The sequence below is a fragment of the Setaria italica genome, chromosome IX, assembly GCF_000263155.2.
Source record: "Setaria italica strain Yugu1 chromosome IX, Setaria_italica_v2.0, whole genome shotgun sequence".
Lineage (NCBI taxonomy): Eukaryota > Viridiplantae > Streptophyta > Magnoliopsida > Poales > Poaceae > Setaria > Setaria italica.
This window is the reverse complement of record NC_028458.1, coordinates 10,440,006-10,467,975: the sequence shown is the minus strand read 5'-3', so window position 1 is coordinate 10,467,975 and position 27,970 is coordinate 10,440,006. Positions and strand designations below refer to the sequence as shown.

The 27,970-nt window shown below is 45.6% G+C and overlaps 4 protein-coding genes across 5 annotated transcripts; all 4 read right to left on the bottom strand.

The window, feature by feature from the left end:
- Positions 1-34: 34 nt before the first annotated feature.
- LOC101754858 (U3 snoRNP-associated protein-like YAOH) lies at positions 35-6,293 on the bottom strand. Its single transcript, XM_004982280.4, has 7 exons — positions 5,742-6,293; positions 4,072-4,408; positions 3,716-3,940; positions 2,520-2,721; positions 2,138-2,310; positions 783-848; positions 35-489 (listed from the first exon to the last, which is right to left on the bottom strand). Exons 1-7 carry the CDS (start codon positions 6,158-6,160, stop codon positions 394-396), a joined length of 1,518 nt encoding a protein of 505 aa, XP_004982337.1. The 5' UTR covers positions 6,161-6,293; the 3' UTR covers positions 35-393.
- Positions 6,294-6,770: 477 nt separating this feature from the next.
- On the bottom strand, positions 6,771-10,454 carry LOC105913612 (cationic amino acid transporter 1). The gene is made up of 2 exons (XM_012842781.2): positions 9,766-10,454; positions 6,771-8,365 (listed from the first exon to the last, which is right to left on the bottom strand). The coding sequence occupies exons 1-2, from the start codon at positions 10,187-10,189 to the stop codon at positions 6,981-6,983; spliced, it is 1,809 nt and encodes a 602-aa protein (XP_012698235.1). The 5' UTR covers positions 10,190-10,454; the 3' UTR covers positions 6,771-6,980.
- A 2,696-nt stretch (positions 10,455-13,150) lies between these two features.
- Positions 13,151-17,894, bottom strand: LOC101754459 (BTB/POZ domain-containing protein At1g30440). The gene is made up of 4 exons (XM_012842780.2): positions 17,836-17,894; positions 15,848-15,917; positions 14,237-15,424; positions 13,151-14,064 (listed from the first exon to the last, which is right to left on the bottom strand). The coding sequence occupies exons 1-4, from the start codon at positions 17,892-17,894 to the stop codon at positions 13,495-13,497; spliced, it is 1,887 nt and encodes a 628-aa protein (XP_012698234.1). The 3' UTR covers positions 13,151-13,494.
- Positions 17,895-22,988: 5,094 nt separating this feature from the next.
- Positions 22,989-26,942, bottom strand: LOC101753787 (single myb histone 6). 2 transcript variants are annotated; one of them, XM_004982278.2, is made up of 6 exons: positions 26,696-26,942; positions 26,315-26,541; positions 26,147-26,231; positions 25,258-25,341; positions 24,364-24,711; positions 22,989-23,251 (listed from the first exon to the last, which is right to left on the bottom strand). In XM_004982278.2, the coding sequence occupies exons 1-6, from the start codon at positions 26,843-26,845 to the stop codon at positions 23,237-23,239; spliced, it is 909 nt and encodes a 302-aa protein (XP_004982335.1). In that variant the 5' UTR covers positions 26,846-26,942; the 3' UTR covers positions 22,989-23,236. The 2 variants fall into 2 exon arrangements, with proteins under 2 accessions (XP_004982335.1, XP_022685395.1); XM_022829660.1 differs by having other exon boundaries at positions 23,054-23,251; positions 26,315-26,509; positions 26,696-26,850.
- Between the last annotated feature and the right edge of the window lie 1,028 nt (positions 26,943-27,970).

The window sequence follows — 27,970 nt, the reverse complement described above, 5'->3', positions numbered from 1 at the left end:
AAAAAAAACCATCAATCAAAGCCATAAAAATCAATACCAAGAAGCCAGGCTAAATAGCAAGAAGTGAAGTGTTTGGAGAAACAACAGGCAGGCCGGATCATATTTGTTTGACAAATTAATTTGTGTTTCTATTTAAAAGGCAGAAGAGCTACAAAATTGCCTCAAGTTATACTAGTTGGGGCATCCGGCAGGATGATCCCCAACGAACATACATCTCTCTGAGCTCAAACAATCTGTTCACACCTCCAAAGTCCTGTTGCTTGCTGTTCGCTTCTTGCATCGAATTCCTCCTGCAGGCGTAGCTGCAAAAGTGCCGAACTTTGTGATTTCTTCTTGCTTGCAATGTCATCTTCTACAACACAGAGTGTTCCTCCACACATCCAACCAACTACCCTACAAGTCGTCTTTCTCCTCCTTTAGTCGGATTGGATGGATGGCAACCCCATTTTGAGCTGACCGAACACGGCCCCATCTACCAAGGCGGGGCTCCTGATGAAGCAAAGATTTAAGCACAGAGGTTCAGCTTTGAAATTAGTAGTAATAAGAATAAGAATTTGGTGGTGTTGCAGGAGTCGCGCAGTTAGCATAAAGAATGAACATTTATGGATCTTCACACATTATTTAGCCTGTTGAAGGACACATACTATGCAGGAAGCTTTACTGAAAACCTTTTTTTTAACCCGTATTTCAAGATAAAAACCGAGAAAGTGTGCATTCAAACAAAAGAAGCTGGATCATCAAGTATATGAACTGTAATGAGAAAAGGGTTACGATTTACTGACCTGGCCAACACCAGCAACAATAAAGCGTCCAGATTTGGCAATAGTGAGAGAATTGACAAATCCATCCTGAGCATGAGAGGAAGTATATCAACAACTGTTTGCAACCCACAGCATGGCACAACATCTTAAACTTTCTTTTGATAGTTAGCATGAGTTGAATCGAGCCAAGGACTGTTAGTGGTGTAGTTCAATAATTAAATTAAACATAAAAAATGATCAAAAGTCATCACAGAATGGATCCATTATATTAACCACCAAACCTAACTGTTCTGCAGAGCCTAGATGGTCTCACCATCCAAATAGATCTATTATATACATTTAAATAAGGTGAAATTCCTTGAAAATATAAAGAGAGCACTCCATCTCCACGGTATTAAATCAAACAATATGGTGTGAACAATTTTCTGGATGACTCGAATCATCCAGACCTCTAATGGCTATCTTCAATAGTAAGAACATCTAGAAAATAATTATACCTTTTTAAAAGAAATTGGAATGTACAGATTTGCAATCCAATACACTGAAACAAAAAAGGCCACAACTTGGTGACCAGGAGCTGAATTGATTCAAACTCTATTTGTACTTCATAGTTAGTTCACAGGGTTTAAGTAATAAATTTGAGAAACTATTAAGAGAATGTGACTTGAGTGCCCGTCCATCAAGTGACTCAGAAAAACAAGAGGCTATGTGTCAGTAGTTGGTCATGTATAAATGCCTGTGAGAGAGAATAAAATGCCTAAGGAGAAAAACAAAAGGTAGCATTAAATCCACATGCATGCGTTATAAATATAGAAATTTAACATCCTATATAACTGCCCAGGTGGAGTAACCTTCTAAAACTCAATGCATAAATATTTTGTCAACCTAAATGGACCATAACACGATGTCTGCCAAATAGTCAACCTGTTTGGAAAGTAATGACCAACAGACAGCCATACAACACATCACAAAAGTAAACCGCTGGTCAAGGCAAACTCAAAGTGATAAAAGAAGTAAAAGATATGACTGGATGTCTAAGGAGGCGAATAGTTGACAACTCATTCACACATTATTAAGAATTGGCAGGTTCAGTGGTTCAGAAGTGTGCCCTACAGATTGGCAACTAATCAACATTGAGCACCCTGAATGGCACACATTATCTATCTGCACAGCTAGTAGAGTACATGCCCCTGGTTACCTGCTAGGATTATTATGACCCACTCAAATTCCCACAACTAGAATTGACGTAAGAAATTCCAGTAGTGTTGAGTCTCAACAATAGATAATGAGAATCATGCACATTGGTCACTGGTATACCGTAGATAAGATATTATTTTCAGGACAGTGGTGTTCATTGAGTAGCAAGAGTACTATACCAGTTTAAATTTAAATAACGGTCGAATCCCCTTAGAATCAGGTTCGATCGCCCAGAGACGAACTAAACCATTTCCTGCTCCTGATGCAGCAAGATCGGAACCTTTTCTTGCAGTTACAGCACTAACCCATGACTGGGCCATTGACACATTTTCAGGTTTATGTATTCCATTTTCTGCACAGTGAAAAGATGTAAGTAATAAATACGGACTCCACAAATATAAGGAACAAACATATTTCAGCCATGAGGAAATTGATGTTTCCATTAATGGCCATCTTAGCGGCAACTAAAGAGAAAAATGTTAAAGTAACAAAACAGAGACCCAGAAGTGATGAATAGGAAAACTTTTCATTAAGTGAAAGGATTCTCACATAACATCTTACCTTTAGGTAACTCTTGATCATCGCTGTCTAGTGAAGGGTGAGCATTTCTAACAATGAAAGTAGGCTTTTTCCTCATTATGCTCCAAAGCTCAATGCTTCCATCATCAGATCCAGATAAAAATTCCTTGTCGTCAATAAAGCTGCAGCACTCTAAAGACGCAGCAGCAGGAGCACGAAAAACTAACTGCGATTCTTCCGGAATCTGTCCATAAAGAGGGTTTCAGCTATTAGGGTACATCACTGTATCTGCCACATGACTGGCACAACCAAATAAGCCACATGAATAATTGATTGAAGCTTCTAAGAAAGTGTGGCGAGTCCTGGTTAAAATCTTTGAGCTTTTGCATAATGCACGTACACAACACTGCTAAGTTGTGCCGCGAAAGGAACACGATACAGTATAAGTTGTACAGAATCTTTACCAATTCCGTTGCACTACGTATGCTGTAGCTTTTCTTTTTAAAACAAGGTACCCTACTGTATCGTGTTCTCAACTTTGCTATAGCTGTAGAGTATGAAAAAAATATACTTTAGACACAGTAAAGTGTAAAGATCCCATGCTCTACAGCAACCCATTCCCATGTCCCAATCACGTTCCCACTTCTTCCTATGCAACAAACAGCACCTTTCACCCATCAGCTCAGCTGCAAGCTCCATCCTAGGCATGAACCACTCTGTTAGCCAAACTCTTCCGTTTTTCTCCTGTCTCTCTTTCCCTCCACTGCCACTATTGCCCCTCAGCTGATGTCTTGCTTGGTCAGAGAGAATTTAAGAAAATAAGAAGCATCTCAGTAACACCAAAGCATTTATGCCGACATTCAATTGGGCTAGGCATAACTGAAAAACATGTGGTCTCTGCTCAAACAGAGGTTAAGTTGCTTGGGATAGCAGAACCAGGATCAGATGTGGTCAATGTGGTTCGTGCGGCTGTAGTTTTGGGTTAGTCTCTGTAGTCAAACCAAGATGGTTTTTCCTTTTTTCTTTGTGGGTGTTTATGCATGCTATTTTCATTCTTTGGCACAAGTGGAGGTATTTTGTGATGTGAAAATTTCATTTCATAATTATAAAGAAACAAACTTCTGAAAAATGTTTATTTAACTAGATAAATCTTCCTATTCATCAGAAGAAAATGTTCTGTTTAATGAGACAACTTCATCCGTGTAACAAACGCATGTATGCTTTAAAAATATTAGTACCTTCCAAAGATGCATTGTCCGGTCCCGTGCTACAGTCAGAATCCTATCTTTACTAAATGCATCCATGGTCAAGATTTCATTCTGATGGCCATATAGGCAGTTCATGTATGTTCTGTCTTCAGCATTCCACTGCATTATTGAACGATCAAAGGAACCAGAGAATAACTCTGATGAATCCGGCCCAAAAGCAAGGCATGATACTGGCCCGCGATGACCACTAAAAGCCTGCAAAAAACAAAGAAAGAATATGCAGTCACAATGTTGTTATGTGTAAGATAGAAAGTTTATAAGTCCTCTTGACTAGTCTAACAAAATTGACTTTCCAAACATATCTCGAAATTGCAATCGCTGGTTACCTGTATGTGCTCCCGTGAACGAACATCCCACAAATGGATATGACGGTCCAAACCACCACTTGCCAAGTAGCGACCATCTGAACTGACAGCTAAAGCTAGTACATGCTTACTTCTTCTAGCTGATAGAGGTGGTTTAGCATGATGAGAAATCAATACATTTTCACTTGGCCATAAATACTTCTCACTTTTGCCAGTTTCAACATCCCAATGCACAATGACTCCATCTTTTGATGCTGAAAACCCCTTATCATTATCCTTGGATAAAGCAACAGCAGTTACAGGTTGTCGATGCTTCACAATAACCTTGAAGCCATCCTGGGGCTCTGGTGGTAAAACCCTGTGAAGGTTTTGGAAAGTTTAATACATGTACAAGTTCACCTTCAAAAATTATCAGCTGTACAAATAGTGGTCCAGAGTTGAATTCAAACTGACATAGCCTGTTCTATCGTGTCCTTTAGTAAAATCTTTAAGAAAGTAAGCCGAATTCAATTAAAAGGACATCATAGCTACAAAAATAGAGACATTACCAAACTCCATTTCACATGATTCATTAGTAGTGGTTATGCATACCAACAACCATATCAGACAATTTCATCATATGCATCTCCAAGCACTCAATACATAAATATCCTTTTAACAGTCTATTGTTATATCTTCAGCAATCTAGTTATACACTGGTACCAAAAACATTCCATGTGGATTAAAATATGTTATGGGCTAGGCCTTGGGTCAGTCCAGCAACTCAGCAGCTGTGCATACGGTGAGGCAGCAAAACATGCACAGCAGAAACATGCACAGCAGTTTACTCATGTTGCAATTAGTTTGTTAGCATCATCCGTTGGTTAGTTAGCTACGTAGCTAGCTATTCATTAGTTAGCCTTAATTCGTAGTAGCTGGTTGTTTAGATCTTGTGAAATTCCATGGCTATTAAAGGATAAACTTGTACCCTGTAGCTGGCAAACAAGAAGAACCTAAAGGAAGCAGTCAGAGCCGCTATAGGGAGGGCAGCTAGCAGGTTGGTTGTAACCCTGAAACCGAGTCATGCTAACCATCTTCCTCATTTTTAGATAAACTGTACGAGTATATGACAGCAGTCTATGGTTGGAGGCACAATAGAAACCAAAAAACATGTTACTGGAAAAACATACTAAATCATCGCTGGTAGCTGGTAATTAGACAGTTACGGGCCGGTTTCTGGTACCTTCCTAAATTCAAATTACTACAACATGAACGTACTTCTACATGCTTAGCTTTGGAATTTACAGGTCCAAAACAAGTAGCATGTAGACAGACGTTTACTTGTCCAATCCCTGGGTGCATTTGAGATTTTGTTTATATTACTGAAATGAAGCAACAATATTGCTCCCAATCTTACAACCAGATATCAATCACCTCCTTCCCCAACTCAAAGGGGATTGCTTTAAGGGGAGCTAATCAATAGTCAATAGCTAAATTGCTTCTACTCCAATTCCTGTCCTGAACCAAATGAGGCTCCTTTCCTCCCGTTCCAAACTACGAATTGTGGCTAACTGGCCACTTGAAAGCAATCCCCAGGTAAATTATACCTCATCGTGGAGAGCATCAAAGCGCTAAATATCAACACACTAATGGAGACAACGTAGAAACAAAAACTAGGGGAGACCTCCAAGAAAAAAAGAACTGTTGCTGACCTTGCGGCGAGCTCCCATCGCTTCCTGCCACTCTCCTCTAGCTGCCTCCTCTGAAGGATCTCCGCCACCCGCCTGCCCCCGGCCTCCTCCTCATCCTCATCCTCGTCGTCCTCCTCCCTCTTCGAGGCGTCAGTCAACTTCTTCAGCAACTCCTTCGCCATCCGCATCTTCTTCTCCCCGACCGTCTCCTCATCCTCCTCCTCCTTAACCCCCTCATCCCCATCCTCATCAACGGCGCCGCCGAACGCCATCGCATCGTCGTCGCTGTTCTCGCTCTCGATTTCCTCGTCGCCGCCCCCGCGGCGGCGCTTGGGCTCGGACTCGAAGAAGGGGTCGTCGTCGCTGCCGCCGCCGCCACGGCGGGAGCCCGCGCGGGGCTTGGTGGGGCGAGAGGCCCGCTTGCGGGGGCGCGGCGCCATGGTGGCTGGTGGGGAGAGCGAGGAGCGTACGCTTGCGGTAGGATTTCGGACAGGGCGAGGCGGGTTTCGCCGCCGCCGCCGGTGGTGCGCTAGAGTTTGGGGGAAGCGAGGAAGGAAGCGGCGGGCGGCGGAAAGCGAGGGTTTAAGGGAGGAGGGGGAGTTGCAGACGAGGCGAGGGCTTTACGGGTCTTGGGCCGATGGGCCTTGACTTGCAAATGGATTTGAATTGGGTGGGGTTTGGGCCGAATTGCTCTCAGCTTACAGAAGACGAAACTCGGCAGTTTAAAGTTCTCACCAGTCACCCCTTTCCCTCTCAAAAAAAAAAAAAGTAGCGTGAATGGTGTAGGCTTCTTCTCATGAGTTGAAATTTGGAATGCAGAATTTTTTTCTCATGAGTTGAAATTTGGAATGCAGAATTTTTTTCTCATGAGTTGAAATTTCGCTGCGAATTTTCAACTCATTCCCAATGAGGTCCATTTGTAATGCAGATTTTTCTTACAATTCCTGCAGATTGAACTTTTCTTATTGATACAATTCCACGCAACTCTGCTTTTTGGCGCTGTGCAACGCACTACCATGAGGACATGAGACATGAGGCTTGAGAGCACACTGGAGCCATTACAGAAACTCTTGATCTCTAGGATAAAATTCAAATAGTGTACGAACATGAACTAAACACAATTTAACTACACAACAAGCGTGGTCTAATGACCGCATAAGATTTGTACAAGCTTACTTATGTTCGACTAATAGTTTTCAGTCGTAACATTAAGCACTAGCACTACCATTTTATATCCACGACTACATCTCCCTTCAGAGTTCAGTAATCACCGTTGTGGACGGCGCCTCTTGCCGGCTTGCCGTCGCCTTCCTCCACCTTGGCGGTCAAGGCCAACTCGGCGGCGAGCGCCTTGGCCGTGTCGTAGGACGCGTGAAGGCCGACGAAGAGGTAGTAGACGAGCAGCGCCACCGTCCATATCCCGAACCGCATGAACGACTTGTAGTCGATGGAGCCCAGCAGGAACACGTTGATGGCGATGGACGCCGACGGCAGCCACGGCACCAGCGGCACCCCCCACAGCTTGGGCGCCCTCGCCTGCGGCACGAACGCCCACAGGCACGCCGTCGACGCCAGCCACGCGGGCACCGTCACCGCGTACGGAACCCACCCCTTGACGTCCACCCCCCAGCACCCCGCCGTCGCGGCCGACGTCGCCAGGATGGCGGCGATGCACGCCGCCAGTTTGTTCCGGTCGGCAACCGTGGTCTCCCCGGAGACGTAGTAGCGGCGGACCAGCAGCGCCACGGCGACGAGCGTGAAGATGAAGAGCGTGGAGATGGAGAGCAGGCTGGAGAGGATGTTGAGGTCGGTGAAGAAGGCGATGACGGCGGTGGCGGCGAGCATGGCGACGGTGGCGTTCACGGGCGTCCCCGTCCGCGGGTGCACCTGCGCCAGCCACGGCGGCATCATGTGCGTCCGTGCGATGTGCGTCAGGTACCGCGCCTGGCCGACGGCGCCGACCAGCAGCACGGTGGTCATCCCCTTGAGCGCGCCGAAGGCGACGATGTACTTGCCCCAGTCCATGCCCCTGTCCGCGAACGCCACGGAGAAGGGCGCGTCCTTGTCGATGGCACCGTACGGCTGCATGAGGCAGAGCGTGACGGCGAGGACACAGTAGAGCGCGGTGGTGAGCGTCATGGCGCCGACGAGGCCGATGGGGATGTCGCGCGCCGGGTTCTTGGTCTCCTCGGCCATGGTGCTCACGGCATCGAAGCCGATGTAGGCGAAGAAGAGCACGGCGGACGCCGAGAAGATGCCGCGGACGCCGTAGGGCATGAAGTCCCGCATGTTGGCGGTGTCGGCCCTGGTGAGCCCGGCCACGATGATGAAGATGATGACGGCGATGTGGACGATGGAGAGCACGTAGTTGAAGCGGGAGGTGCCCTTGGTGCTGACCACGGCGAAGACGCACACGAGCGCGATGACGACGACGGCGATGGGGTCGAGCTCGGAGTATTCGGCGGAGAGCGACGACGCGTGGATGCGGAAGTCGTTGGGCTTGTGGTTCAGCAGCGTGGCGAAGTAGGACGTCCACGCGCGCGCCACCGCCGCGCCGCCAATGCAGTACTCCAGCAGGATGTTGCCCGCCGCCACGAACGCCATGAAGTCGCCGAGCTCCACGCGCAGGTACGCGAAGGATCCGCCTGCAATTCATCACGAATGAAAACGCACTCACGATTTGCATTTCTCGAACAGAGAAACGTCATTGCCATTTGCCAGTTGAGTTTCATCCGACACATCCTACCTTGCTAAGCTAGCCGCATGGTTTTTCAGACTGCAAACTAAAAATGCATCAAGCAAGTAATGCTCTCATGCTGAAATGGCCAGGCTAATTGTTTGAATTAAGCCAACCTAATGACGTTCCCAGTTGGGTACTACTCGTCAAGCAAATTGCAAAGAACTTCCAAGCTACTGATAGATGAGTGGCAATGCAGTCTCCAAGACAACGAAATACGGTGACTGCCTGGTCGTTCTGCTTCAAGAAGCAGAGTGTCTGGTCAAAGTAGAGAATTTTCGTCGCCAACGATCAGAAAAATTCGACCAAACGATTTATTTTATGAGACTATGACCTGCTGATGTGAAGTACGATCTGCCCCCTTCAACTCAAGGAGAATGCTCAGACAGAGACATACTACGCCATTTTTTCCTTCAAGGCTGAAGTGTTTTTTTCAGCGCACGAAGAGAGTTAAAAATGTCGTGAGTTTTATTTTTGGAAAAGCGTCGCTAGGTTTTCAAGATTCAAAGAGTTTCAAATCTGCCCATGTGAGGGGGGGTCTCAGCCTGATTCTGACTGAGCAACTGGATAGGAGCACGAGATGTACTATACAAAGCTTGAAAGCTACAGTTGCTCACTGACCATTGACCAAACCCAATAGAAAAGGAACAAGTAGGTTATAGCTTAGACGGACTAGTAAACGCTGGCACACTGTACTGGCAGTGGCAGTGACATGTTGTACTGATCCAAGAGAAATTAGTAATCCAGTTACCGGTGTTATACTGTGTTTTCAGTAATTCTGTCAGTTTAGTGTACGTCCATACAAATTTTGCTGATTGGATGGATCATGGATATGATGAGCGAGGCTGGTTCCAGATGGGAAGGTCATAATCACACACTGCCTGAACAATATTAAGAAACTCCATCAATTTCTTACAAGTTGGAATCTTTCCATTTGATCACTCTCCATGCTTAGACTTCTCTCTCTCTCTCTCTCTCTCTCTCTCTCTCTCTCTCTCTCTCTCTCTCTCTAAATCGACAGCCCTAAAACAAACTGAATATTTTTTAAGACGCAGAAGAATCTTTCCATTTCATATTAGATGTTTATGTTTATCCATCGACCTAATACTATTTCAATTTGTATTTTAAAAAGAAACAGTCTGTCCATCTGCTAATGAATACCGTGATGTTCTTTTCTTTTCTTAGGCTGAGAGATGTTTGATCTTAAGGCGATGAAGGAAATGAATCAACTAAGCATGCCATGCGAACATAACAAGCTGTGTAATTGATCTTGTAAGCCTGCTGCGCGCGAGAGGGTGCGTGGTTTACCTGCGACGGGGATCTCGACGCCGAACTCGGTGTAGCAGAAGACGGAGAGCATGGCGGAGACGCCGGAGATGACGTAGGAGACGACGATGGCGGGGCCGACGGCGTCGTGCGCCTCCTGCCCCGTGAGCACGAAGATCCCGGCGCCGATGACGGCGCCGACGCCAAACCACACCAGGTCCCACCACGTGAGGTCCCGCCTCATGTCGGCGCCGCTGCGTGCGCGCACCTCGTGGAGCTCCGCCGACTCCGCCGACCGCGACGTGAGCCGGTCCGCCAGCCGGGAGCCCGTGCTCCGCAGCGCGCGGCCGTACGCCGACCAGCTCGAGAACGACTCCTCCGGGAAGAAGTCGGCCTTGGTGCACAAGCACCCGCGCTGGCGCCGCCGCACCCCGCCGCCGCCGTTGGCGTCGTCGCCGACCGCCATGGCTGTGTCTGCCGGCCGGCTTCTTTGTCTTGTAATAATGGCTATAGTTTGTCTCGCTGCGTGGGGTGCGTTTATATAGAAAGGGAGAGGAGGAGATGGGGAATTAAAATGGAGTGGGGCAATGGGCTTTGAATCTTTGATACTTGACGGGGTTTTAACAGGAGAGGGGTGTGATGAGGAAAGCCGCGGGTTTCTAAGCTGGCGATGAGATGGCAAGAGCCAAGAGAGCACTCTATTTCCTAACGTCCCAATTTGAACAAGTACGGCGTGCTCAGCAGGCCCTGTCTTGTTCGACTCCAAGTCTGCAAATGAGTTAGATTTTCGGTGTCAGCAGTAGCTAGGTTTCGGGTGGTGTGGTGTTTTATTTCAACGAAAAAGGTACAGCACGTCAACATTGGAAATTTCGGAAGCACACACGCCATCAGGAAAAATGATGACACGACGCGATCATCTGATCGGGAGTCGGAGACACCTCGATCATCAAGTCAACCCGCATCCCGTGGATCCCGCGGCGCGACCCCTACGCGTTCGCAGGCTGTATGTACGTATATTCCGCTCCAGCACACGACATGATGCAGAGTTTTTTTTTTCTATTCCCTCCGTCCCGATTCGTTTTGAATTTTCTAGATAGCTATGCACTTAGATATATATTTCGTCTAGATAAGCAGCAAAAACTATGAAAACTCTCAAAACAAATAGTAGTTTTGGGACTGAGGGATCAATAATCATCTCCCATGCGTCCAGCGCCGCATTATTATTCACCGGCCGGGCGATCGATGCCTTGCAACTTGCGAGCGGCAGGAGCATCATCCAACGAAGCGAGCTCGAGCGGAGGCGGGCGGAGTCAACGCTCTAGCAACATGGGAACGCAGCGCGCGCGCTCACACTGACTTGCTGCTGGTCAGGAATCGGGGCTTTGGCTGGCGCCACCATTCGCGTCCTGCACGCATGCGCCTGCCTGACGTTTGTTTGGACGCACAACTACACTGATGGCTCAACTCTGACGTTGACTTCATAGGTAGATTGCATTCTTACTCCAAAATGGCCGTGATTTGGGTAGCCGTCATGTTGCTTCTCAGCCACCTAATACGCTCCAAATTTGTTAAGATTAGATTCATATTTAAAATTACTACTAATTTACAAATTTCTCATTCTCTAACCAACCATCACTCTCACAAAAAAATTAACCAATACAATCGGGTGATTACACCATACTGTACAAAGTAGTAACATTAAATCCAAATTTTAATATGTACATCTGTCCTATAAGGGATCTAATAAGTTTATCATAAGTCAAACTATTCTAAATTTGATCAAGTTTGCAGTTTGTCAAAATCAAACTATTATAAGGCACTTAATTACTCATTATTCCTGGTCAAGTTAGTCACATCATATATTTACACGTTTGTACGGCTGAGACCAGAGTTGTTCACGCACTAAATCGAAATGAGTACAATAGTGCCGTTTGCCCAGTTGCTTTTCGCGTGAATAATAAAGCAAAATTTTAGACATCCTGATTCCTGAACTTGGCATAGCAGGTTGCACACCTGAGACACCTTGGATGGATGGATGGATCCCAACCTTTTCTGCATCGCAGGGATTCAGACACCTCTTGGATGGATTTTCCCAGATCACCCAATTCACAGCACATGACAACAGGAGCAGATGAGAACATGTCCCCCGTCGGAGTACGCGATGAACAAAGCATTGGTTACTTGGCTAATTGCTGCCTATAACCTGTCAGCTGTCACGAAAGATCAGTGCAGTATTTTCTTCAAAACAACAAACCATCGGACAAAAACTCGCCGGCAATCGTAATGGACAGGAGGAGGACCGGTTCCCTTTGCTGGGGATGTGAACAGAGCAGAGGACGCAGGAGCCGAGCAAAACCTTTGGAAATTAAGAACGCTCGAGTGTGACGGCTGGCCTGGTGCAATCAGTTGACAGGGAAAGCAAGAAGAATCCGGCATTATTTCTGAATGCGCCCGTCCACTGTCAGTAGCTGCTAACAGCTTCCAAAAAAAAACAGAGAGATGGAGATGGTGTCACTTCCGAACAGTTGAGAAAAAGAAAAAGAAAAAGAAAAGGAAGTGGAGATATCAAGATACCCCAGCATTCACTCTACGTTTCCGGCAACCAGAATATGTATCGACTGACGACGACCTGAACGACCGACGACGACGACGACGACCTGAACTTGTGCCACTCACCCTGTCACCCAGGAACCACGTGAAAACCAATATTTAGCGCCGTTTCACATGTCCACCGAGTTTCACTAGCACATAAGCGCATAACCCAAGACGTCGCAATTCTGCCTGAAATAAGCTTCCAAGTTTAAGCATTTGTCTTTTGGGTTGGATTCATAATCTGCTTGGGAGGCACAAAAATTAGAGTGGCTTCCGGCAGCTTCAACAATTTGATTCGCTTTGCCCTAAAAAAAACTAAAGAAACTAGTACGTATTTGCATTTGGTTCACTGGCAACTCCAATAGAAATCCATCTGATCTGTCCAGAGTGCTTTGCTTCAAGCAACAAAATGCTCAGCAGGTCAAAGATTCTCTCTCTGTAGTTTGATGTCACTTTTAGTTAAACCGAAGACTTCTAAATTCCATGCCCATTTGCACATCCCGCACTCAAATCAGAGAGAGACGGACACCGGCTTCGCCTTCACAAGTCAAAATAAGCAACTGAATTCAGCAGTGTCGTTAGCTCCATCTTTCTCCAGTTCACACCTCGTGCTACTCGATCAGTCATGGTAAGAACACTGGGGCCTGTTCGCTTCAGCTTATAAGCCGGCTGAAAAGCTGAAACGGCTGATTTGTTGTGAGAGGAAAATACTGTTTGGTAGCTGATAAGCCGGCTGAATAAGCTGAAGCGAATAGACCCCTGGACTTCTGTGTCTGAACAGTCTGCAGAACAAGCAAACTGTTTTTGTAACTTGTAAGGTAAAGGGAGTCTCCAGTTCAGTTCATGGCTGTCCGTATTTGATGCTGGCTGATCACAATACAGGCAAACAATTCAAGTGGCCAATGCTCTGCGAATAAACATGTAGCACTAACAGCAGACATGTCACAGATCACGGTTGCCAAGTAAGCAGACGAAGTCGTTACAGTTACAGCTACTGATCACAGCTGCTACTTCAGTCAAAACACGGGAGCACTTCGGATTCTCACCCACGGATTCAACCACTGCACTTCAGACGTTTAGCCTAGCAGCTACTACAGGCAACAAAAGAGGCAAAAGCGATTAACACCGGGCTAAAATTACAAGGTCAGGCCATGGAGCTGGAGTCTCCAGAACTTCACTTCAGGCATCCGCGGCCAGCTGCTTCTTCTGCTTCGTCACCTTGGCCTGTAGCTTGTCGAGCTTGGCACTCATGCTCCTCTGCTGCTCGCTGACGGAGCCCTCCTGGGCGCTGCACATCTGCGACCTCACCTTCAGGCCGAGCCGCCGCGGCACGACTCGGGAGGCCCACCCACCACCACCACCCTTGCTGCTGCGCCCACCCAGCTTCTCAATCTCCTGCCGCATGCTTGAGCACTCCTTCTCCAGCTCGGCCAGCCGCATTCGCATGTTGTCCATGCCCACCTTCAGAACCTGGTTCTCCCGGACTGCAGTGGCCCAGCCCCCAGCCTCGCCGGAGGTTGCAATGCCACTCCGCAGGGGTCTGGACCCCTCGAGGTTGTCGGAGACCAGAAGGCACCCGGCGATCGAGGTTCGTAGATGGAGCTGCTCGAAGAAGAGGACTTGTACCACCACGCGCAGCGGCAGCCTCTCGTTCTGGGCCGCGTGGGTGCATGCTTCCAGGGAGAGCTTCTGGCAGTCCAACAGGCGGCAGAGCTGCTCCCTTTCAGCTTCTGATAGCCAGGAGTGTGCCTGTAAAAGGAAAATATAACATTTAATACTTGGAAGCCTACAAAGATATATTTTCCTTAGACAAGTCATGCAGACATTTCAGTAGTACTCTGTGCAATGTTCATTTTATGACAAGGCAAATGAAGAAGCAGTGTAACTACAGTTGTGAAATACAGTAGACTATAAAATGTACCTTCAAGTATATATCAATGGCACGATAGAGTCCATCATCCAATGGCCGAGCATACTCAGGGACAGCAGATGCCAAAGCCTGGAATTTAGGAAGCTTCAAATTGATATCTGGTGCAATCTCTGCAAGATAGCCGTCAATCAGCTTGGCTACACTTGTGATTGGTGTCAAGGACGGGGATGCCATCACATCATCCAAGCATGGGGAGTCACCGCCATTAGCCTGGTCCATTGCCAAGAAATGATCAAGAATCCTGTGCACACACTCAACATTGTACAGAGTTTCCATCGTGTAGGAGAAATTTGGCAGCAGTAGATCCTCCAGAGTGGCCTGGTCCAGTTGCATGCCAATTCGTTTCTCTAAGTTGGAGATACATGTGGGGCTGGCTTTCAGAATCATGGCTGTGCGAAGGAGCCCAAGCAGAACTTTTGTTGATGCTATACCCTTGTGAACGGGCAATAGCCTATCAATTTCCTCAAGTAAATTTTTCTGTTCAACCTCAGATAGAGTAGCAGTAAGAGGCACTGTGCCCATGCTATGACGCCTATTGAGTCCTGGGAGATACTTCTTGGCATAGTATGTCAAAGAACCAGCAATTATCTCAGGGCGGATGCCTCGGGACTCCATTGTGGAAATTAACCTCTTGTACATGGGGAAGCTCAATGATGAAGCATCGTCATACCACCAGTCTGCATTGAAGTTTCTGGGCCTTGCTCCTGTGCTGATCCCATTCCACAGTACACTGCCACCAGGACTTTGCATGATGCCATGTTCCCTTATCGGCCATCCAAAGAGGTTTGGATCAGTAGTAGCTTTGGATGCTAACGACTCGATGCATCTCTTCACAATCTGAAGGTCTTCAGCATGAGGGAGTAAGTCATCACATGTTTCCAATGCTGTCAAGGAATCTTTCCAGTTGCGGAGGACCACCTGGTTGAGGAAGATTTCTGACTGCGAAATCAGGTTGTCCTCAGCTACCTCTTCAGTCATTTCTAGATGCTCAGAGGCACATCGTAGGTAGACAACATTTGCAGGAGAAAGCTCTATTTTCACACCATAACAGAACCTTGCGACTAGCTCAAATGACTTGGCACCCCCAGGAATGTCATTTAGTTTTATGACACATTCTTCTTGGTCTGAATTCTCTTCTATCGATCGTGCAAGGAAGGCACTCTTTGAAAGCAAAGGGAACTGCAATGAGATAGACATCATTCAGAAGAATACAGACAAAATATAGCGAAGTTCACTCAAGGCATACGAGCTTATCAAGTTCAGGGAAAAAAATAAGTATAGGGCAGATAGTAAAAAGTTTGTAACCATTTTCACATTCTTTCTTAAATGCCACTAGAAGCTAATTTACCCAGAAAGCACAGCAGTCAAACATATTATGATGAGAGTTTCATTCAAATCAAGGAACACTTTATTGTCCAACCAGGATTTGGATAGAGAACTTTAGCAAGTTACACAAGTTTTAGGAGTCCCCCATGTACTTTGAACAGTTTTTCATAGCTATCGACTGGAACAAATAGAGTTCTAAATAGTATCAATTCTAGGATTCATTAATAGGATGGGCATACTTAATGGGTTATAGAGATCCGCATAAAAGCAAAATACCTTGTGAAGGTGAAAGGACATATCCCCAACCTCAACAGTAACATCACTAGGAAGTCCTGTTGTGCAGAACCTAGAGGTTCACAAGCAGAAGAACAATCAGACTTCAGATTAAATTACAGCACATTATTCTAGTGAGAAGATCTGAAAGATATCTTTGATGAGGCTCTGTGAGGTCACTAAAAACAATAAAGCGCACACCACCAAATGGCTAGTGTCAATTTCAAATTATGTGTACACCATTCCTACAAACAACTCAAGGGAATAATGTTGTACTTGCACCTATTGAAGAGTCAAGTGTAAATACATACAGGTATGTTTGCAACATCATTCTGACCCCAAAAAACACAATATACCAGCCAACAAATTAAGATAAAAGGCATAGATTCTCTACATGTATATTATCCACGAACACAAAATCGCTGTGACCCCTCTAAGCACAGGCACATCAAAATAATTGGGGCAATCAGCTGGAAGAAGATTGATGACTTTGACATTCAGACTTGCCCCACGAAACCAAAGGTCGAATATGCTCCTGGAAAATAATTTCATGATGTTTACATCTGCCTCCATTATTAGGTACAATAACATCTCACAGCCAACTAAAGTGATGTAAATGAATACCGGCCAACAGATTAAGATAAAAGGCATATATTCTGTATGGATATTATCCATGAACACAAAATCACCGTGGCCCCTCTAAGCGCACATCAAAATAATTGGGAGCAATCAGCTGGAAGAAGTCAAGAAGATTGATGAGTTTGACATTCAGACTTGCCCCACGAAACCAAGTCCAAATATGCTCCAGGTTAAATAATTCCATGATGGTTACATCTGTCTCCATTATTAGGTACAATAACATCTCACTGCCAACTAATGTGATGTGGATCCATGACACCCACCCATAAACTATTGACAGAAGCAGTCAACTATAATTAACTAGAATTTCTGTCGATATAACATGTGACTAACTGCACCCACAATGCTTAAATGCATTTAGTATGTGCAATAAGGCACTCATGCAGGACATGTAACTACCAAAATGTATGAGCCCATTTTATTGTGATTGTGAAGAATAACACCAAGCTACTCATGACAACACACGTACATGAAAAGAGCTCTGGCAATCCAACATTTTGCAGTTGGAAATTGCAATAAGGGGCCTATGAGCAGGACAGAACAAATCCAAGCACGGTGCAGCCAAACTTAGAATTCTGACAATTTGAGGGCCCGGTTGGGCAGCGAGGATGGTCTAGGAATACTTGGGTCATAGTTCAAAATTTGAACTGAATCTCATGGATTTGGATCCCAGTGACCCTCTATCCAAAAAAGGCTCACAGACAGAGCTCTTGTACCCTACGACCAATTTAAACCACCAATTTGAACAAAAGAACAGTCCTTGCTCCCAGATTTCTTCTGCTTCCATGCTTTGGGCGAGCAAAAGAACAAGGGGAAACAAGAGAAGCAAAGCCCAATTATTTACTGCAGAAATCAAAATGCGAAGCACCAGAGGCAACTCCGGATGCACAGACACACAGGAACTGAACCGAACAGAAGGCAACAGCCTGCCTCGTAAGGCCTGAGAATGCCCTCGCCATCTGGAATTAGCATCAGGTAGAGGTCTGGAACGCGAGATGAATGCATCTCGGGAGGAGCCGCGACGCCACGCGGTACGGCCAAACTAATAGTTTGACCCGTGGCATTTTCAGACGGGACCGTACGAAATTCGCACCGATTCGAGCAGGAACCCACCGGAATCCCCGAATTCGGAGGCATCGGCACTTCGGCAGGCGGCAGGTAGCAGGAGGAGGAGAGAGGAGACGAGGCGACGGAGCCAGCCCAATTGCCTCTATCCGGCTATCACGGCGGCGGCCGGGAGTCGACCGCCGCACACAAACGCAAAGAGCCAAAAACCGCTACCATTCACTTGGCACAAGGAAACTCGTGGAGGACGACAAGGAAAGCGCTGAAGGGGGAACCCAGGAGCTTACCATGCCTGGCCTTGCCTCTTGAAGGCGTCAGGCTTGGAGCCGAGCTTCATGGACGCCATCCCGGCCGGAGACTAGCTAGGCCCTCCTCGTCGTCGTCGTCTCCTGCAGCCGAGCCTGGCTAAGTAGGAGCGTCGCGGAGCGCAGAGGCGGAGATGACGCGCGCGCAACCACCGCGAGAGAGCTCAGACCATGGCCGCGCTCCAACTCCAAGCTCCCTCCCTGTCTCTGTCTCCCAACTAGCTCCCCCTCTCTCCAAAACCAAAAGAGCTCTGGTCTCCAAAACCACCAATGCGGGCAGTTAATGCCGGGGTGGTCACACACACGGAGCAGGGGCAGCGGGGGAGGAGGAGGAGGAGGCCTGCAGCTGCAGGCAGGCAGGCGGTGGGGGTGGGGATGGCCGGATGGGGAGGCTGCGTGGAGTTGGAGTAGTAGGCGGCTGGCTGCTTGAAGAGTTGAAGGGGACAAGGCAGTTTCTATTCTGTCTTCTCCCTCGTCCACTCCCCTCTTCATGTGGGTTTGAGTGCGCTTAATTAAGATGATTAAGGATCACGCCGGCGCTCTCATCATCGTGGTTCGTGGAGGTGGAGGTGCTTTTCTTTTTGCTTCCGTGAGTACTACAGTACTTTGTTTAGGGGCAAAGGGAGATAAAGGGGGCGATTTTGATTGTTTGGAGCAGTCGACGTGGCAACAGGCCTGTGCCAGGCGAGCGGAGGAGTGGACAGTGGAGGACAGGAGGTATACGATAGGAGTGAGGGATTGCCGGTGGACATCTCTCCATGTTGATATTTGTTGATGGACAATGTATAAATTGATCTTTGCCGGTAGACATCATTAAGATGTGGATATTTACTCTTAGATACTGTAAGTATTATAATATAATTTCCTATAACAGAGGAAGGAGAGAAAAGGTGATCGAAAGTGCCCCTACCATAAACCACTACCCCAAGTCCGGGGGTGAGACATGTCAACGCGTGGCACAAATGCAGTGTCATCCTGGAACGGAGGTGAGGGAAGGGGTTAAAACTATTAATGGCTCTGTTCGCTTCAGCTTATCAGCCGGCTTATCAACCACCGAACAATATTTTTTTCTTACAATAAATCACTCGTTTCAGCTTTTCAGCCGGCTTATAAGTTCAGCCGAACAGGCCCAATATTAATAATAAGAGAGGACCCACGTGGCAGTAGCAAGGAAGGGTATTTTTGTCCATTCACTCGTTCTCCCTCCTCACATACAGAAAAATTATTATTATAATAACCTTGGTGTCTAATATGTCCATTGACCAATACTTAATTTGAATAGTGTCCTGCCGTAAAGATGGACATTGAACAGTGTCTAGCGGTAAAATTACCCAAGAAAGAATTCGTGCAAGCGAAAAAGGCCGAGCTGGAACGGAGGAAGAAGACAAGGCAAAGGGCAGTCCGTCCCGAAAGCTGCCGAGAGCCATCAATCGGGTCAACAGGCTCCTCCTGACCTCCTGCCATAAAGCGGCAAAGGGAGACGGTGCAGAAGGACAGTCGCCAAGCATTAGCAACCGAGGATGAGCATTTCCTTAATTATTTACGGCAGAAAATAAAGGTGGAATCGTCTGAAACAAGAGAGAGAAAATCATCGGGGAGGAAGAAAACAAGTTTTTATCTGCTCCACGGCGGATGCGTGCGCGTGCTTGGGATTCGGGAGCGTGGGTGCATGGGCGTGGGGGACTGTGGGCGCAGCAGGGCAGGGTGGAGTAATTAATTGAGCGCGAGGGGCGCATTAAAAGTTCTGGAAATCTGGGGCCGCGCGCGCAGAGAGTCGCTGTAGTGTAGCCCCACGCAGCCTTTTTTGTTTACGCTTCGGCATGTGGGGTTTACGGGCGTGGATTAGCGACCGCGTCGTCTGACTCTTTGGCACGTCGCCGTCGTCGGAGCTTAAAAAATAGGGTTCCAAAGGTTTCCTGGGTGGACAAACAAGCTGGAAAGCGCTTTCTCTTGTCCCGGGTTTGCCATTCTGCAGTGCAGTGGCCCTTTTCTCTCTCTGATTTTCCATCTCTTTCAAAAGCTGTGTAAATGTTCACAAATTTTTTTAGGAAGAAGGATGGCGAAGTAGGATTAAGAATGTGTTTTTATTCTTTTATAGAAACGTGAATTGCCATGCCAGCGTGGTACTAACCGTTCAATGCAGTCTGGACAAAATAGGAACATCACCTCATCTCGGTTTTTGTCGGTGCTTACTAGAGTACTACCCATTTATTCCGAGTCAGATCGTACCCACCGTGTTTTTGCGGATAGATGTGTGTATGCGCCGGTGCGCTGAATGTGTGCCCGTATTGTACGAAAGAAAAATAAAGAAAGAAATAAAGCTCGAAATTAATTTAAGTAGCCGTTTCTGGTCTTAAAACAAGCGTAAGTTAAAATTTTGTTTGATTTCTCATCAGATTATTAGTGCCAGCACGTAGATTTTGCTAACTTACAAGTAGAAGGAAAATACTTGTGAAACATGCGCATTGTAGTGTGCACAACATCACTACATCTTGACTTTGTAGCTGTTGTTTATGGGTAAGCTATTCCGTTTCTGATCGTACATCATCTCTATTTGAAGATAGATGACGCCTGGAATTAATTCGTGCAGCCATTTCCGATCTTTCTAAGGCCTGCACCTCAAAGACTATATATTTCATATCTTTCTAAGTCCTGGAATTTATATTCATCAAAAGATAATAGTTTTAGTGTATTTTGCGCAGCATAAATCCAGAGTCTGCATGCGCGTTGTGTGTCAGGATTACATGGGGACAAATGTGTCATTTCCACAGGGTATTATTAACAATTATTTTCCTGCATGTTAAGTACGTTCGCTTTCTTTAATCTAGACGTTAGTCTACTGCCTACTGTTGTCAAATTGGTCGCCCATGTGGCTGGTATGGGGACGCCTAATTTTAGTTTTCCCCCCCACAAAGATTCTGGCGAAACAAAATTTTAATCAAGAACTATACTATACCATATTAAACGTATCGTCAGTAGATCCGGTACAAGTATGGTTGACGTGGTCCATCATAGCAGAGGAGAGGGGACCGTTAAAATTTATAAACGTACGTATTCGTAGTGACATACGTGCCAGCTAGCTGGCGACATTTTTCTTTTCACAGTAACACCGTACCGTTGGACCTTCGGTAGGTAGATCGTGGAAATACGGTGCGAAATTCCCTTTCCCCCCCCTCAAAGATTCACTTTCAGGTCTGTCTCCATTTCTCGATTGGCTACATACATGGTGAAATGGTAGCTGATTTTGTAAATTGGGCGGCGCCCGTAGTGTAATTTGGCTATGTTTGTGCAAAAGAAATTTGACAACACACGTGTGTCACAACGTACAAGATGACTCCAATCCTAATATTACTCCCAGTTTTCAAAAAAATATTACTCCCTCTACTTCAAACATGAGCCCATTGTTGTCATGCGTAAAGAACAAGATATTATTGCGATATTCTTCCACTGTGGGCTATTAAACAAAGCGGAAACCACCTCATGCCTTTAATAGTCACTTAAAGTAGCCACAAAAAGAATATCAATGTACTATGACTGGTAGTAACAACTAGTTACTGTCTACCGGTTGAAGCAGAAAACATGGCCTTACAATGTCGTAAGTGGTTGTTAACTCGTTACCCTAGTCCATACTGGCCTCGAGATGCCATTTTAGACTATGCACAAGAACCAAAAATCTGTAGCTTCCATTGTAGCAGTACGGGCGATGACTCTCGATCGGCCGCAACATTCCCAAGAACAAATCAAGGCCTTCAGCGCAAGCAAATGTTTGTCCACCACCCCGACATCGTTCACGCCACGCATCGTGCCGTACCACATGGACGTGGACCTGGGACGGACGGGGAGCCGTGCGCCCCTAGCGTAGGACGGCGTACGTGGCCGCCGCCGCGCGCTCGCTTTGAGCGTGCGGGAGCCGTTGCCCTCGCCCCGCGCCGGCCGCCGCGCGCGCACGTGACCGAGGTCAGCGCGCTGGGCGGCCGCTGGCTAGACGAGCCTGCCGCCGTGCACGGGGGCGCGAGCAGGTCGCAGCAAGCCACCAGGGTTCCCCGTGGAACGCCGAGCAAGATGTGCTAGCGCGGTTGCTTGCCGTTTGGTCCACGCGGGCGACGGCTCGCGCGCACCCATGCGCCACCGCGCGCGCTACAGTAGATAACAGGACACCGCACTAGCTGGGCGACACAGTGATCCTCCTCACGCCCGGCCACTGCTTAAGTTGCAGTAGCTGTTACAGGCCAAATTTCGGGTAGTCCTGTCGCGGTCACAGCAAGGACGCAACGATCTGAAAAACTGGGAGAGATCACCTGGACGGCCGGAACGTACCCATTCTGTTCCAGAAAACGCCGGCACGAAACGGAAACTGTACTCTTCCACGACGATCGTTTTGGTACCAGAAAGAGGAGCCATCAGCCCATCACATGCCTTGCGGATACTGTCATGCAAAGCTGTCCGAGACCACAGAGAAAGCGTGCCCACTGCTACCGAGTCCAGCTGAAAGGAAGATAGGAGATGGGATGCGTGATCCCCATCCCAGCCTGTATGGATCCACCACCACCTGCAAGTCTGCAACCGCGAGGCAGATGAATCTCACTCGGATTGGATGGCTTTGCTTGGCTCCACCACCTGACCCGAACCAACCAAGAAACATGTCAATTAGAGGGCGCGTTTGGTTAGTTGTAGATAGCGCAGCCTGGCTCTGAAGATGCAGGATGCGAGAGTGTGGTTGGCTGGATACCTAGCTGAACCTGGCTCTCGGCGTGCAAAACGGCCAAGCGAGCCTGCCCAAAAACGAAAACGAAACGCGTTTCTCGGCAGCCTGGCTCGCGCGGGACGCGAGGACGTGCGCGGCAGGTAAGGGCGCATGCAAGATTAGAAGAAACCAAACATCCGATGTGCTTATCTTGTACCTGCACATTCATGCAACCAATCACCAAAGTCTTGTATGCACAGGGCCTGTCCCAGTAGAGACCGGTTACTGGATGCGAGCCAGGCTGCTCTAGGCAGCGAACCAATCGCGCCCTAGGTGCATGAGGATATGCAGGGATCCACGTCGTTGGACCAACGTTTTTCAGCGCCCGGTCCGGCTGTTGGCAGGCAGCGCAGCAATGCGAACGCTGTTGATGCACAATGCAATCCTGCAATTCGTCAGCGGAACACTTGACATTGGCAAAGAGTTTAGCGTGTTCAGGACAGTGGAGGGCCATCGTTGCCGGTGATCATGCGTTGAAGCTCACATGGCTCTCCCAGTAACAGAGGGTGATACAACCACCGAGACAGCAGCTTTTAACCCAACAACAGTACTCATCATGGAGTAGTACAAATGTACAATTGTACATAGGTAGGAGCTGGCATCTGCGGTGACGCTGCTCCCGAACAGCTCCAAGTAGCATCAAGCTTGGGCCATCTGCGAATTAACACCAAGGCGTCAGAATCTCATGGAGAAGCACATCACAGTAGCAATTTTCTTTCTTGTTTGTTCGATCAACGAATCCATCGCAGCATAACGGAACATTGGTATTTATGTAATCAGAGTAAAAGCGCAAATACAGGCCAGTTGTCATTTTGTTTCTGATAGTACAGCTGTCCAATATGGATTGGACACATGCTCAAAATAATGTAGGGAATTCAAATAGAGAGTTCGCAAAGACAAAAGCAAAAGACTAACACTCTGCTAAGGGGTTGCTTTCTCCAAAGGGCTCAGTAGATGCTTTTATCCTTAATATCTAAACATGGGTCACAAAACTGCACGCAAGAATTATATGCCATATATATTCAGGGTATACACAAAAATAACAATAAACTTTCTGACTGAAAAGCTGTTCAATACTAGGTTTCTTTTGCAGATGGCTCACAGTATCAGAAAATGCAAACATTGTGCAGTGGAATAGTTGTCTTACAAAATAGTTGACATAAAACCAAAGCAAGTTCCTTTGACAGATGTTAGAAACTGTCATTTTATCCTTATGAACACAGATGCGAGGTGGGGAGGAGGGAAATTTTCCAAAACAGCAGCTACAATCACTAACAAAACTCTGTACATCAGACTTCACTTTTCACTCTACCCCACACACAAAAAAAGAACTTTCCTTTAGTTTTCAACTTTTAATCTTAAATAACATGCATGATTTAGTACAAGAACAAGCAAATAAGTTAAAATGAATGTTTTTCACACCTTGTCATAAGTGCCTTTACTATTTGCAACAACTATTATTATTAATACCTTTTCTTTTTCACTTTTCTATTCTCTTTATTTGTGGCTCATTGAGTTGCATCTCTAGTCTAGTCCAACTTGCTTGGGATTGGGACTAGGTTTTGTTACTGTTGGCATAAGTGCAAATGGAAATCACAACATTCATTGAACAACAGAATAGATATATGGAAACTTGATAATTTCAGGGTTTTCTTTAAGTAACCAGAAGTAACCAATCAGTTGCAGAAGGGATTATGAAACTTGGTTCAACATGTGAAAGGACAATAGGACATATAACAAAGGGATCCATGGACTAGAACTATTACCAAATTTGCAGTGTTTCTATTCTTCAGTGTCAAAAACGCTGCTTCAGCAAAGGCTTGTGCAGCTTGGGCTTCTGCTTCTGCAGCTTCTGCTTCTCTTGCTGCTGCTTCAGCTTCTGCCATGATAGCCTCTGCTTCAGCAACTGCACGAGCAGCTGCTGCTGAAGCTTCCTCACCAGTCATTGTCGCCATACGTGCCAATTCGGCATCAACTTGAGATCTCGTAAGGATTTTACTATCATTGCTCCCTATTTTGACAGGCTCTCTTTGCACGTCTTCCAACAAAAGCATTTTGGGGCTTCGGCCCTCTGAATTGGGCGAGCTAGGTGCTATCCTGTACTTGCGATTCACCTGCAATCTTCCCAAGCGTCACATGCTGAAATGCTCTTAGATTCTTAGCATGAGAAGTAACTATTGTCTAGTGCCAAGATAGCAAATAGCCGTTTTCATGGTGTAACAAATATCACATTCTGATTAGCTTAAAGCAAGAACATTAAGCATTAAAAAAAATGAGCCATGAACACCATAGAAAGATGGCATTTTGCTAATTATAAGCAAAATTCCCAGGTCACAAACATGTGTATGCACAACATTATAGTAATGGACAAAGAGTATATCGATGGTGTATGCCTAAACAAGTGCATGAACCTTTTAGTAAAAATATGCATGTGAGCGCAGTAGGGCACACACATATTCTCTATAATAGTTATCTTCGAAAACCTTCATAAATACTGTTTTCACAAATATGGTATGTCAACTATTCCAGTTGCATTAAAAATATGACTATGAAGGTTTTGTGCAAAAGTTTTATGTAATTACACCACATAATTAACTGAATGCACCCAATGGCATAGTAGTCACCTATGGAATTAGCTTGTTTTTCTCAGCAAGGCATACCTTTATCAATTTTCCACTGGTGGCCAAGTCCTTCAGTTTTGCAGATAGTAAGTGATCAAAATCACTAGGTGGCCAATATTGCTCCTACACAAAACCAGGGTAAGAAACTGACTCTATTTGTAGCAAATAATAGCAAGTGTAAACATGATAATTTCAAGTGACACCAGAACTTGGCAAGAAGATACAATACAGCAGCCTGCCTCCCACAAAGCAGGAAGAGGGTGAACACAAAGTTGGTTGCGGTTCTTGCACAAAAAGACACAGGAAATCTCAGGTAAACAGATTTCCCCAACAATTGGATGCACTAATTTCTTTTGGTATAATACAATTAGGTTATGTGTAGACATGTAGTGTGGTTTTAGTTTCTGATAATCTGGTACAAAACTGTGTTTGCAATTTTGGTTATGCTTTCAGTTTTCAGGCATAATGAGCCCACACATATATGAATGGTGCCATCCACTGCCACCTAATTAGGTAGCCTGCCAACAGGAAAAGTTGTGGCAACTGGGTAGATCCGCCTAATCTGATTTGTGAGACTAAATCAAAGATAAACATCATGTATAACTGCTATGTAAAATATTAAGTTGAAAACTCAAATATATACAGAAAATGCAAAAATGAACACTCTTTTCCCTCGAGCGATCAGCGAAGAGCACATCATTATATTTAAGAAGAAAAGGAGTCTCAAAGCGGCCACCAGGGCTGCACTTTTTTTTTACATGAGAAGCAAAAATGAAGGAATAATAAAAGTAGATAAACATGGATGAAGGAGGCAATAGTGTTAGATATTATCCTTACAGAAGACACAGCATTAGGAATGCTCATTTTGTAAGCATACCATTGAACATATAGATCTAATACTGGAAAGGAACAAAAGAAGGATCCATACCTCTATGTAATTAGCAATAGTAGTTCTGTGAGACCCCGTAGGCTCATTTAAGCTCTTTATAGCCTCCATTATAATATTATCTAGTCTGCAGGAAAGCTATTAAACTAAGATGGAGCATCCAAAGAAGCAGCTAAACGCCAGATTTGAGGATTACGCTTATACATATACCTCGAGTGAGATTTCTTTGGATTTGATGTATTCTGTGCTTCACTAGGCACTGCTGCTATAGGCTTTTCATCAACAATCTCGTCATCAATATCAGAAGTAACTGCTGTGCTGATTACCACGGTGTGATCGTTATTCTTGGGAGTAGTTCGTGTTTTCCTCACTGCAGTCTTTCCCTTGTCACGAGAACTCGATGTACTGACAATTACATTCATGTTGCGCCATTTGTCCTAAGTAGTAATTAGTACAATTGAAGCATGCAAACTGAGACTGAAGATAGAATGTAGAAATTTACAAATGACTCATAATTTCAATGAATAGAGAATTTGGAATCCATTCACTAAAACAAGCTTAGGTAAGAAAAGGAAAGCAAAAAAATCGAACCTTGAGGTCAACATTTGAGCGATAGCATAAGGTGGAACTAAATTCTGGGTCTTTCAATATTGTGCGCCATTTTCCAACTCCATGCCTTGCTATTCCAGCTCTAAGAGCAGCCTCTTCCTCAGATGTCCACCTCTGTTTTGGAGCCCCCATGCTTAGTCCTAATCTCCTCTGACCAGTACAATGCAAACACAACTGTGCACCTTCTAAGATGAATTCAATCCATTAGAACATTGCAAATACTGGTATTCTGAAAATGGCAAGTATTGAGTATTCTGAAAATGTCCATTACAAGAATATTTTGACAAAAAATTAACATATGCAAGAAATACTGAACAGAAACGAATGATTATTTTCACGTGTACAACATCCAGCCATTCTTGGCTGAAGCAAAACCTGATTCATACTACAACTTGAATATACCAAATAATAGGGGGGAAGCTGGGAGGTAACATGCGAATCTGTACAAACCTAGAAATCAACGAAGAAAATATTTGCCATACCGTACCTCATAGGCTCCATCATCATTCACATCAATTACAGCCTATCACATCCATAATAATAATTCACAGTTGCATGCTAGTTGAAATGGTACTAAACTAAAGAATGGCCTATGCAATTTGACTAGTCAAAGTTGCATAGGCGAACTAAGGTAACTTCAGTACTACTAGTTTTTCAGAAATAATTTGAGTAAAACATAAAAAGTGGCGACTGGCGGGTTGAACTGTCTTCCTCAAAGCTATATGCATTTATAGTTGATACATGAGAAATCCATTGCTAAGTCAAAAACATCATGTGATAACCATCTAAAATATTAAAACAGACCAAAGGAATATTAGCGCAAAACATAAAATGTTCCTTTGTTGGTGCTAATAATGTTCCGAGTAAACAGGGACATTTCATTTAGCATAATTCGCAAAAAGGGAGAGAAGTATAACATAAACAGTAAAGGAAATAACACATGAGCAGGAATTTGGTTAGCAATGCCCATGCCCCCCTCCCTCTGAAGGTCTCCATTACACCGTTGTAAAAGAAATCATATTATTTCTGAATATGCATGAAAATGAATTTGTTCCAAGTAGCTCAAGCTTTTGTTGAGTGCCAGATGTAACAAACTCGATGAACTATCAAAGTAGAAGGTGAAGAGCATCTAACCTATTTTGCTCATTCATCATCAAAAACTGGAAATGTGGTTTAGGCATATAAATGAATAGTTATAATACGACAGCACACTGGACTCGCATTAGTGCCAACGTGACAGGTCCTGCCAAGCAGAAT

Bases quoted from the DNA above. Each gene is read 5' to 3' on its own strand.
- LOC101754858 (XM_004982280.4), bottom strand. From the start codon at position 6,160: ATGGCGCCGCGCCCCCGCAAGCGGGCCTCTCGCCCCACCAAGCCCCGC. The intron at 4,409-5,741 runs GTCAGCAACAGT...AAACCTTCACAG, and splicing joins CGATGGGAGCTCGCCGCAAG to GGTTTTACCACCAGAGCCCC. The intron at 490-782 runs GTCAGTAAATCG...TTGCTTCATCAG, and splicing joins TTGTTGCTGGTGTTGGCCAG to GAGCCCCGCCTTGGTAGATG.
- LOC105913612 (XM_012842781.2), bottom strand. From the start codon at position 10,189: ATGGCGGTCGGCGACGACGCCAACGGCGGCGGCGGGGTGCGGCGGCGC. The intron at 8,366-9,765 runs GTAAACCACGCA...GATGAATTGCAG, and splicing joins CGTCGAGATCCCCGTCGCAG to GCGGATCCTTCGCGTACCTG.
- LOC101754459 (XM_012842780.2), bottom strand. From the start codon at position 17,894: ATGGCGTCCATGAAGCTCGGCTCCAAGCCTGACGCCTTCAAGAGGCAA. The intron at 15,425-15,847 runs GTATTTTGCTTT...ATCTCATTGCAG, and splicing joins TGTCCTTTCACCTTCACAAG to TTCCCTTTGCTTTCAAAGAG. The intron at 14,065-14,236 runs GTACATTTTATA...TTCCTTTTACAG, and splicing joins CCATTGATATATACTTGAAG to GCACACTCCTGGCTATCAGA.
- LOC101753787 (XM_004982278.2), bottom strand. From the start codon at position 26,845: ATGGGGGCTCCAAAACAGAGGTGGACATCTGAGGAAGAGGCTGCTCTT. The intron at 26,542-26,695 runs GTTCGATTTTTT...ATTACTACTTAG, and splicing joins GCTCAAATGTTGACCTCAAG to GACAAATGGCGCAACATGAA. The intron at 26,232-26,314 runs GTATATGTATAA...GCTTTCCTGCAG, and splicing joins CCAAAGAAATCTCACTCGAG to ACTAGATAATATTATAATGG.